At 29.1% G+C, this 10,458-nt stretch overlaps 3 protein-coding genes across 3 annotated transcripts; all 3 read right to left on the bottom strand.

The window, feature by feature from the left end:
• Positions 1–325: 325 nt before the first annotated feature.
• On the bottom strand, positions 326–2,308 carry LOC126857215 (acyl-coenzyme A diphosphatase NUDT19-like). Its single transcript, XM_050606425.1, is given in 6 exon segments — positions 326–846; positions 937–1,095; positions 1,173–1,408; positions 1,474–1,709; positions 1,711–1,805; positions 2,234–2,308. Coding segments are annotated over 6 exon segments (1,077 nt in total). The 3' UTR covers positions 326–570.
• Positions 2,309–2,456: 148 nt separating this feature from the next.
• Positions 2,457–3,109, bottom strand: LOC126857225 (succinate dehydrogenase assembly factor 3, mitochondrial). Its single transcript, XM_050606438.1, has 2 exons — positions 2,901–3,109; positions 2,457–2,768 (listed from the first exon to the last, which is right to left on the bottom strand). The coding sequence occupies exons 1-2, from the start codon at positions 3,075–3,077 to the stop codon at positions 2,586–2,588; spliced, it is 360 nt and encodes a 119-aa protein (XP_050462395.1). The 5' UTR covers positions 3,078–3,109; the 3' UTR covers positions 2,457–2,585.
• A 1,298-nt stretch (positions 3,110–4,407) lies between these two features.
• On the bottom strand, positions 4,408–10,172 carry LOC126857218 (cysteine dioxygenase type 1). The gene is made up of 5 exons (XM_050606428.1): positions 9,645–10,172; positions 5,599–5,740; positions 5,329–5,434; positions 4,875–5,044; positions 4,408–4,705 (listed from the first exon to the last, which is right to left on the bottom strand). The coding sequence occupies exons 1-5, from the start codon at positions 9,887–9,889 to the stop codon at positions 4,670–4,672; spliced, it is 699 nt and encodes a 232-aa protein (XP_050462385.1). The 5' UTR covers positions 9,890–10,172; the 3' UTR covers positions 4,408–4,669.
• Positions 10,173–10,458: the final 286 nt, after the last annotated feature.

The raw sequence follows: 10,458 nt of genomic DNA on the forward strand, positions 1-10,458 counted from the left end.
TCTAAAATTAACTAAAGAATGTAGTTTTAACTCTCTTTAGTTTAATTTGCAAAAAATCCTCCTTTTTTTAATTGTTTATAACAAATTATTGTTGCCTCGGCATTTTTGCTGAGGAAAAATCATCCCCAAATAATCTCAAGAATCTGTTGTTAGTAGGTAGTGCAGGAAGTCTAGGACATCCTGTATAAGTATTGTACCTATTTATGTAGTATATATCAATACAATTATATTTTTTGAAAAATTTAGATATTAAGTTTATAATTGATGAGATTTGATGTAATTTGGATTTGCACATATAATTTGTTAACAATTTATTGTATAAAGATATTGTATAAAGATAATACAAAATAATTTTACATTTTACAAAAATATAATTATTTTGTCTATCATTGTTTCAAAAAGATATATATTTATAAAATGTATATTTGTTTACTAAATACTTTAACAAGTTATTGAACATCTAATATGCAAGAAATTTGCATATTGCATAGATTTGCTTAATTTGATGATTTGACAAATTTGATTAAAAAACTCCATATAAAACAAAAAAATATTTTTTTATACCTTATTTCAGAGCTTATTTTTAATATTTCCATGTGCATCTTTTCTGTAGCTAGACATTGAAATTTCCACATAATTATCTTTACCATGTATATCGGTAAAAATAATTTTAACATGTGTAGTCCAATATTCCATTCGATTTTTTATTGGTGTCATCTCCCGATATTCATATCTGGTAATATCTGATTTATCAATTTGCTTTTGGTCTAATAAGTTAACTTCCTTTGGATACATTGTATCTCCAGGGAAGACATACACAATACCATCTTTTAGGTTTGTATGTATCTATGAATATATTTATTATGATACAATATATTGCAATAGATTTTTAGTGCTTTACTTCATAATTTATATCCATAAAAGAGTTTAATTTACCGGTAAATACAAATGTCGCAGCATCTCTTCTGTCTTACATTCCATGGCAAAATCTAGTAGCTTTTCTATATTTTTAAATTTACTTAATCTTGCAATTTCATATTGTTGCGTCGGTGGAAGTATAATATCCTTTGAAAAAAGATCTTCTGGCGTTTCCCACTAAATTTGTTTTCAGTTATTAGTTTTTATAAGAGATATATATTTCATAAAAAACTATATATTATCAGATATCTCACTTTCAGATCCTCCATTTCAACGGCTTCGTATTCAGCGTACGGTATCATTGGCATGCAGGCTAAATAGAATATAGTATTGAAGCGTTTCACAGACAAAATTGAAGGTGTTAACCAATTCCTCCATTCGTGCAGTGCCCACAAATCTGGATAACACTCTAATTTTTCGCAAAGGGTAAGGAATTCTGTAGCATTGTTATGCACTTTGCTCTGCCACATTTGCAATTCATTTTTTGGTACTAAAAATTAAACAACTGGCATTAGGCATCTGCCACAAATTGATTCATTTTGTGCAGTTTCTTACTCGACACATGGTTGGCCCAATTAGTAGATATATCAGCATCTTTATGTTTGCACATCAGTATCCCGGACTCCTCGAAGGTCTCACGAATCGCCGTGATGCGTAATGAGATCTCTCTCGGCAGTTCATCTTGTCTTGATTGATAGATCTCTGGCTGCTCCGCAATTTTTGGGACCAGAGATGCGAAACTATTGTTGTTCACACCGAAGGCGGCAAAGATCTCGCGCCATTTCAAGGTAGTCAGCTGCATCTATGGTACCGCCCGGGAAGACGTACATCCCCGGCATGAAACTTGATTTTTGATGACGTTTCAACATTAGCAATTTGTAATTGCACTGAAAATACAAATTCATTTGTGTGTTTAAATACATTAAACATTTAAATATACGCTAAATATTTCTCTGTATTATAATAAAATTTAGGACGAGCAGGAAACATCAGATTGTATCAAATGGTCCACGTGATTACGTGCAATGCATTTTATAACTTGACAATTATAATTATTATTTATTTAATTATTATTATCAATTATTGTTTATTTAATTATTATTATTATTTATTTAGTGAAAGATGTATATATATATATATATATATATATATATATATATATGCAAAAAATGAAAATTATATTTAGTAATGGTAACTCAATATTTCAGGTTTTTTCTCATTCTACGTTATCATTATCATAAGATAAGTTAACGAAGTTTCACTATGTGATGGAGCTTATATATATATACTTCTCTTGTTCATTCTATGCACTTACACTTGCAGGATTGTATTTTTGCATATACTGGCGTCCTGCTAATATCAAACTTGCCGATTCCTGCCATGGTCTCATCTTTAAAATTTTTTTCGTACGTGACAAAACTACGTGGACGAATATTTGTGTCTGTTCGTTGGAAGTAATGGAAATAAGGTTATATTATCATTTTTCTACATTGCATAATTTGCGTTAGTCAGCAATTGATTAAAATTCATAGAACAAGTCACTTTCTAGTACATCTTTATTTACACATATTACATAATACGATCATATTATTCTAAGGCTTTAAGTACTTTGTTTAATTCTGTTCTCAAGATCTTTGAGTAAACACAGTTTTCAGTTTCGCGCGTAACTACGTCTTATCTTTCGATTTGTCCTCCGTCTTCCCTGTAGCCGCGATCATTAATTCGTACAACTGGCACACTTGCTCGTCCCGCAGCATCTCGAGGTGCTCCTCCTTCAAACATTTCCCCAGCGGTTGTCCCGTGTGAGGACCCCTTAAGCCGAGCTGTTTAGCGAGAGAGACCGCGTAATCCTACGAGAGGAATTAATTATGTTTCGTCAATCGCGCGAGCCTCTCGAGCCATCCTTAATGACTCTCTACGCCAACAATGTAAACATAACCTTTGCAATCTCGCTCGCTCGATAATCAACGATCTCTACTCACCGTCCATTCGTGGAGGAATATAATCGCCTCGCTCTCCACGCAGTTTTTGTGCCTCTTAAACTCGTCGCGAACATAATTATTGCCTAAGGGCTGAATCTCGGCCGGTAAGCCGCGATGTAACCTTAAAATCGTCTTGTACAGTATTCTGACACGCTGCACGTGTGTCCGAGAGGCCATCTGTCATCTGTGTGCTCCGATAGGCTATCGGTTTGGTAATACTGAAAAATGTTGTAATATGTACACTTCATTCTCGTATAAGTAGTTTCAGTTCTAAAAGGGAAGCCTACTTGTGCCACTCGTACACAATTGTGCAGATTATTTGTCAATTAATTCGGTTATTTTAATTGTATTATTAATTGTTCAGTTTTATTATTATTCATGATTTATTATTATATTATTTCCCGCATTTTTATTATAATTTTTGACATGAATAATTTCGCGCAAACTTTTCGAGAAAACTTTGGCGTGAATCAACAAAAAAACTTTGAGAATTTCAATATTAATTTTCAATATCAAACTTGAAAATATATATATTAAAAGTTTGAATTTAGCCATTGTTATTTGTATAAATTAATTTGTATAAATTAATCATGTACAATGCAATAATATATTATAACGAATTAGGCATATTTAGATATAATGCGAAAATTCATATTATTTATGATAATTTAAATTTAATCATAAATCAAGCTAGTTAGGTGTTTACTTCTTGGAAAAACATGGAAAAGCTGGAATTCTCAGGGAATTTTTTATTTTGGAAAAATCAGGGAATTCTCATGAATTTTTGTTGGGACTAGTTTTTGAAAAAAATTCTTTCTTTGCTAATTTTACTCTTATATTGTGAACAGTAGACAATTCGCCAATAAACTATAATGTGAAGTATGTGTTTAAAATATATTATAAATATATCTATCTCTATTTATATATTCAATGTCTTAACAAAATATTAAATATGCAATGCACATTCTTTATTTTAATTTTTAGTGATAACAAATAAAAATGTTAGGCAAGTTAAAAAATTTCATCTTAACGAGTGCTAGTCAGTTTTATTTTCAGTTTATTTGTAAATCTAGCATTTGAAAGAATTTGATTTAAGTGGCTTTGTGTTTTTTCTTCGTATAAATGAAAAGCATAGAAAATGCGTACAATAAAAAAATTTATTTTAGGAAATGGCCTCAAAAAATGTTCAAAATATTTTCTTTACTTGAAATTTTGAACAAAAATATCTGTAAGATCAGGGAATTTTCGGGGAAATTTTTTATTGGACTTGAAAATAGACACCCTATAAATTAATAACGCCTGAGCTCATATTATCATTGATAAAGAAGATTTGAAAATTTGTGTATCAATATCGTCTACTAAAAATCTACGCAAAAAATGAACATACATATAAATAAATACCTTCTCTTTCTTTTTTCAAACGTTTTTCTCTTTTGATATATGTTTATAATTTATCTAATAGCAATTCACATAATTTATTTTGATATAAAAAAATAAGATACGAAAATATGAAGAAAAGCCATTTTTATTTAAAAATATCTACATATTCTTACAAGTAGTTTTAAGTACTTGAAAATGATTACGTGATGAAAATATGATATATAAATGTATTGTTACAGTTAATATTTATTTTAATTTATACACAAATTGTATATATAGCTGGCAAGTTTCATTATCGGACAATACAAATCATTTCTGCATTTAATTACGATATCACTAGAGCATTCAATTGGCATATTGTTGATAATATTTCTGTATTCTTATTTAGATTAGTTATCCTCTGGAGATCTGGCATCTTGAATTTCCTATAAATTATAAATTATGTTAAATTTTTGTTTATATAAATTTTTGTTCGCATAAAAAATATATTAACAAGGTAATTTTATAGGTTCTTTGATCAGAAACTCAAACGGACATGTGGAGAATCATATACTGAGATGAATCTTTTGAGATAATCAGATCTCAGTTTCTTACCCGATTTCTTCGTTCTCCATATTTGGACCAGAACGTGACGTTACACGTAGACCTTTGTCCAGTTTGCTTGTTGAAAACCGAGCATGTTGAGAATGGTGGCGAATATAAATGTAGGGAGACTGCAGGATTTATCGCACTTGGATTTTCGACACGATGCAAACCTAACGTATCTTGAACGGAAATAGTAAGAGAAATTATTCACTATACATATAAAATTAAATTATCTATCTGCATTTATATATAATTTTATTTATAAGTCAAGATTTGCATTTAAACATTTATTCTGCAATTTTGCTTTTGTAAAAGTGATTCAGGTTTGACATCTCTCTATGCAATGAGAGATAAGTTTTTATGCAAAAAAAAAAAAAAAAATTATAAAGTTTTGCAGAATATATTGTTTAAATTTTGCAATCTCGCGAATTTATTGTTTATAATTTGATTTAAAAAGACATACCATTGATATAACATATCTCATTTGTATCAAGCGTATTCCTTTCCAGTTCTTTGAGCTCTTTCACATTTTCTTCCATTTGAAAATTATCGGGCCATGCGTATCTAGTCTAACATTTTAATATCACCATTTTATATTGCGATACGTGTATTTTATTATTATAAATAAACTCTTCAATATTTAAAAAAAAAACATTAAATACGATTATTTTTATTTTTATTTTATTTGTTATTATTATTTTATATATAAATACGATTATTATTATTATTTTACCTCGCATAGTTTTCCTTGCAGGACTTTCATGACGCAATGCGCATTGGCGTGATCATGTATGGCTGATCCATGACCTTCCCCCCAACACAAGACCATAAGGTTGAACCTACCGTTTCCTTCATCAACTAGATTTCTTGTATATCTGCAAACAGAACATTGTTACACTTGGTATGTTGCTTCTTATAATATTCTTATAATATTTTCTAATAATATTTTTGCATCTAATTTTATTTGATCATATACACAGTTATAATTTTCTATATTTTTATTGGATTATATTACTGTTGATTAACCTTTCAAAAATTTTGAAATTTTAATACATGTTTTATATGTCATATATATTTAGTAAACAATTGTTAGTTATACAAATTTTACACACATGCATAAATACACACAAATGCTCTACTTGGCAACAAGTCTAGTATTATTGATCTACCTATAACTACTGTCATCTGCGTAATTAGATGTTAATTAATGATCTGGGATATAACAGCAGCAAATATTGTGAAATCTCTTGCATTAACTTTTATGTTGGTATAGATATTTGTTACAACTTGCAATCAATAATTAATCTGGTTAACTAATCACGATAAATTTCAACAAAATCAATTACTATTATTAATTAATCTAATTTATATAAAAATTGTATATACTAAATTCATTAATTAAAATATAAGTATAATTATTAAGTTAAAGATTATTAAACTTGGAAAAATATTAGTTACGATTTAAATCAAACTGCTATTAAAATACAAAGAATTTAGACAAGTTTTTAATGATTTAAAAACACAGCTTATATGAGAATTAAGATTGCAATAAAATTGAGATATTATTTCCGATTCTCTGGGGAATAAATAAAAATTATTTTTCCGAGAAAAGTAATTTATTTAAATTTAAATTGTTATGTCGTATGTCTGCAGCGGTATTAAATAATCAATTATTTATAATATGTATTTTGATAACAATGGATTTATCATTTCAGAAGAAAGAATTATTTACGAAGCATTAATATAAATCGAGTGTCATGTACGATTTATGAATTGGTGATCTGCAATTTTCCTACAACAGCACGAATATAAATCCGGAATTTCGATGCTTTTCGTAGCTGCATATTTCGTTTTTTTTTTTTTTTTTTTTTCGAATACCATATTAATGTTCTGAATAGCACAGAACGCGAACATGGAGAAGGGAATCATATGTATAAAAAGTATATAACTGATTATACGATCAATTGCATTTAAATATCTCTACTTTACTTCCATATGAAAATTTCTTTAAATAATAAAATTGAGAAAAATATTTGGAAAAGTATTTTTGAGAAAAATATGTAAGATTTTAAAAATAATTAAAAATTGTTCTTTTTTTATATAATCTTTTCATTGTTTTTATAATTGCATTATTTATAAAACGTTATTTTATATATAAATTATATCTCGGAATATTTCCAAATCTCGTTATTTAAAAATATCAGAATATTGATTTAAAACAATAATATGCTTAAACGAATTATTGGAAAAAATCTAGAGCGTAAGGATTTGATCATGCTCTGTTTTATCTCGCGAAAATAAAATAAAATTTTACATTGGAATAAAATCGTCTCATACTTTTTATATGTGTTATGAGAGTATATTTATTTATATTTTTTTAAGTAATAATGTATAATTAATTCTTTAATATATTTTAATATATTATTTAAATAGAAAGTTCCCATATCTATATACAAATTGTATACATTTATCTATTTTAGATAATTTAATTTATGAAAAGCATTGAATCGTACGATGTTAAGACATGGCTATCATGAAAATGATTCATTTTTTTTTTCTATGAAAAGTCTTTCGTTAGAATAAGGAGGAGATAGACGGAATATTTGCCGAGTTTGGTGTGTGCCGCTCAGTTTACGTTCTACTTTGTGTGAACAGCAAAACCGGTAAACGTGCGCGGTAGTTTCCGTACTTTCCCAAGTCACGTGGATCTCAGTTACTGCACACTGTAATTCCACCTGTGTCCAAGGTGCTCGTTATCTCGCGAACTCGTAAACTCATTTTCATTCCCATTTGCGGTTGACCGCCTAATCAAGAGCTATCAAGACTATCGATATAATACAAAATTAATACAATATTGTCGACAATTAGCGATGCTAAATTACTTATCATTTTTTCTTCCTTATATATCTCCATTTTACATATATGATAATAATGACAAAATAATTAATTTGTGTAATTTAAATTTTAAACAATAATTAAAGGAGAAAGAGAGTTCTCTTAAATTTCTTGTTATGGGAAGTATTTCTCGAACGTCTAATGATTACATGTATTAATAATACCTGTTTCAGAATACATATAGTTTATGTAAAATGTGCGAGTTGCGTTGTACAATTTGTTGAATATATTCAGGATGATAACTAATAATTCTAGAACGTTCTCTCGCTCTTATCACACGAATAAAGATATTTTCAGATAGTGCTGCAATAAATAAGCTAATCTTGGGTTACTAAAATTATAGAAATATATGATAAATATATATGCTGTTATAAATAATAAATTTATTTATTAATGGCAGTTATTACTGGGAAACATTAAAATTTTTCTTTGCTTCGTGATTTGATCCGCGTGTACTTCTAATTCTATGAGATCATTAATAAAATTACAAATAAAAGCGAATTACAAATTATTTGTTCATAAACATTCATCAATTTATTTATCTTGAAAATTTTCCGTTTTCACATATATCTTCCGACATATCATTCATATTCAGCATTTCCTTGTACAAACAAAATAGTTTTTGTTTAATCTTGCATATTCCTGGGAATTTATATATCTCTATTGCGTATATTATATTATCTACACATTATTTATGTCGATCATGAGATCAGAAATTGCAGCGATAATCCAGTTTCATCAAGGCGTCTCTAATACATTTTCGTCTAACAATCATTAACTGGCTATTTGACTTCTATCGCTATAGTGTTAGGGGTCACTTCAGAACAAGATTACTGAATTCTTTTCACGTTTTCCGTGAAACATCAGGGAAGGAGTAGAGACGTGTTGGACGCGAGAAACGGACGTCGATGATAACCTATCCTGAACTTCGTGTTAATTTCATTTCACAATTCCACACGCATGGCACGTTGTGTGCGTTCTATTTACACATTTCAAATACAGTGATTGGGGAAAATATTTGCTCCCGTCAATTATGGCCCAACAACCGTTCTCACTGACGCATTTCTTCGGCATGTCCCTGATTGATCATTACCGTTACGCACCGATTTTGTTTACAGTAGTACCGTAATTGCCAATATGTAATTATTCTATGACTGCTCGACAAACATACGTATATTCCCGTATATATAAAGTAATTTTATTATTAAAATTTCTCCCCAAAATATTTTTATACACTCTTATATAATCAATTCAATAAATAACTCCCCTAAAATTATTTATTTTATTACGTTTTATATTTCTTAAATATATTATTATTAATTTTATTAGAATATAAATATTTTTGCGTGCTAAAAATTTCATTTTTTCAGAAGATATATATATAGTATTTTCTTTAGTCAAGCATGTAGACCTTATCGAATGCGCGAAAACGATAATTTCATTCTTAAATCTTTCCCTTTCTGTGTTTTTCATATATTCTCTTCATTACAATTGCGTTGAAAAAATTTTTAATTAATTTTATAAACTTTTTATGTATGATTTATGTATGATTTATGATTTTTATGTATGATTTATGTAAGTATATTTTGTTACTACAGATTTTTTTCAATTTTGTATTCTCTTTTTTCTATATTGATAATTTATATCATTAATGGTTCAAAATAATCAAAGTTAAAACAGCATGATAACATTCAGATCTCTCATAATTATAATAATAATGATATAATCGTAAGATGGAAAATGTTTGTCGTGGAAAGAAATGATTAAATTTATAAATCTTCTAAATTTTATTAAGTCTATTAATTGAAACTACACATAAGATATATTTTATTAAATTAAGTATTCTCTAATTTAATTTAAATAAGTCAATAAATGGCACGATACCTATATCTATCGAACTTGGCGAACTTCTTCCATTCCACAGGATTGCTCTTATAGCTCGTCATCAGGTCCTGAACGTAATCGATATTTACGTGATCCTTTTGAAAAACCTCATGTAGTGCATCTATAAGTTCCCGGAGGGTGAAAACTTTTTCTCGTCCAAGTTTCTCGTTCGTGTTCTCAACGAGGCACGATAATTTTTCACCTGGTACGTTGTACAGTCGATTCTCCTCGTTACAAATCTCCATTATTCAGCTACTATCAACACTTTGGCGGTTCTATTCAACTGGTAAAAAGTTCTTCTTTTAATTTCTACGAGCGCGGGATACAAATTGCACCGGGGAATATTTAGTACGTTAAAGCGTGCCTCCTTGCGTCCCGTCTGACACTGAGAATGCAGACTCGAAAGCGAAGGGAGGAAAGAGATTAATGTTGGGTCTGTATACGCTGAGCACTAACTGTGAGAACGTACTAATTCTCGTGTTCAACTACTTCTTTGCTCGCTTATACGCCGGTACGGGCCTAGCACAACACGAGTATCTTATATGTAGCATAAGATATCCCCTACTCCAAGCCAGTCATCAGAATGGCATTATCATTTTGCGCTCTTCTCGCATTGCCACCTATTTTTCAATGAAAACTTGTCGAGAAAAAACTTGGAATCAGATTTACTATAACAGGATTTCTTTACTCCCTGGAAAAACATAGAAAATCTGGAATTTTCAGGGATTTTTTGTATCTGAAAAAATTATGAAATTTTATTGGACTCAGGAAATTTCGTTAAAAAATTCCTCTGTTTGATAATTTTGTTCTTATA

The sequence above is a fragment of the Cataglyphis hispanica genome, chromosome 21, assembly GCF_021464435.1.
Source record: "Cataglyphis hispanica isolate Lineage 1 chromosome 21, ULB_Chis1_1.0, whole genome shotgun sequence".
Classification (NCBI taxonomy): domain Eukaryota; kingdom Metazoa; phylum Arthropoda; class Insecta; order Hymenoptera; family Formicidae; genus Cataglyphis; species Cataglyphis hispanica.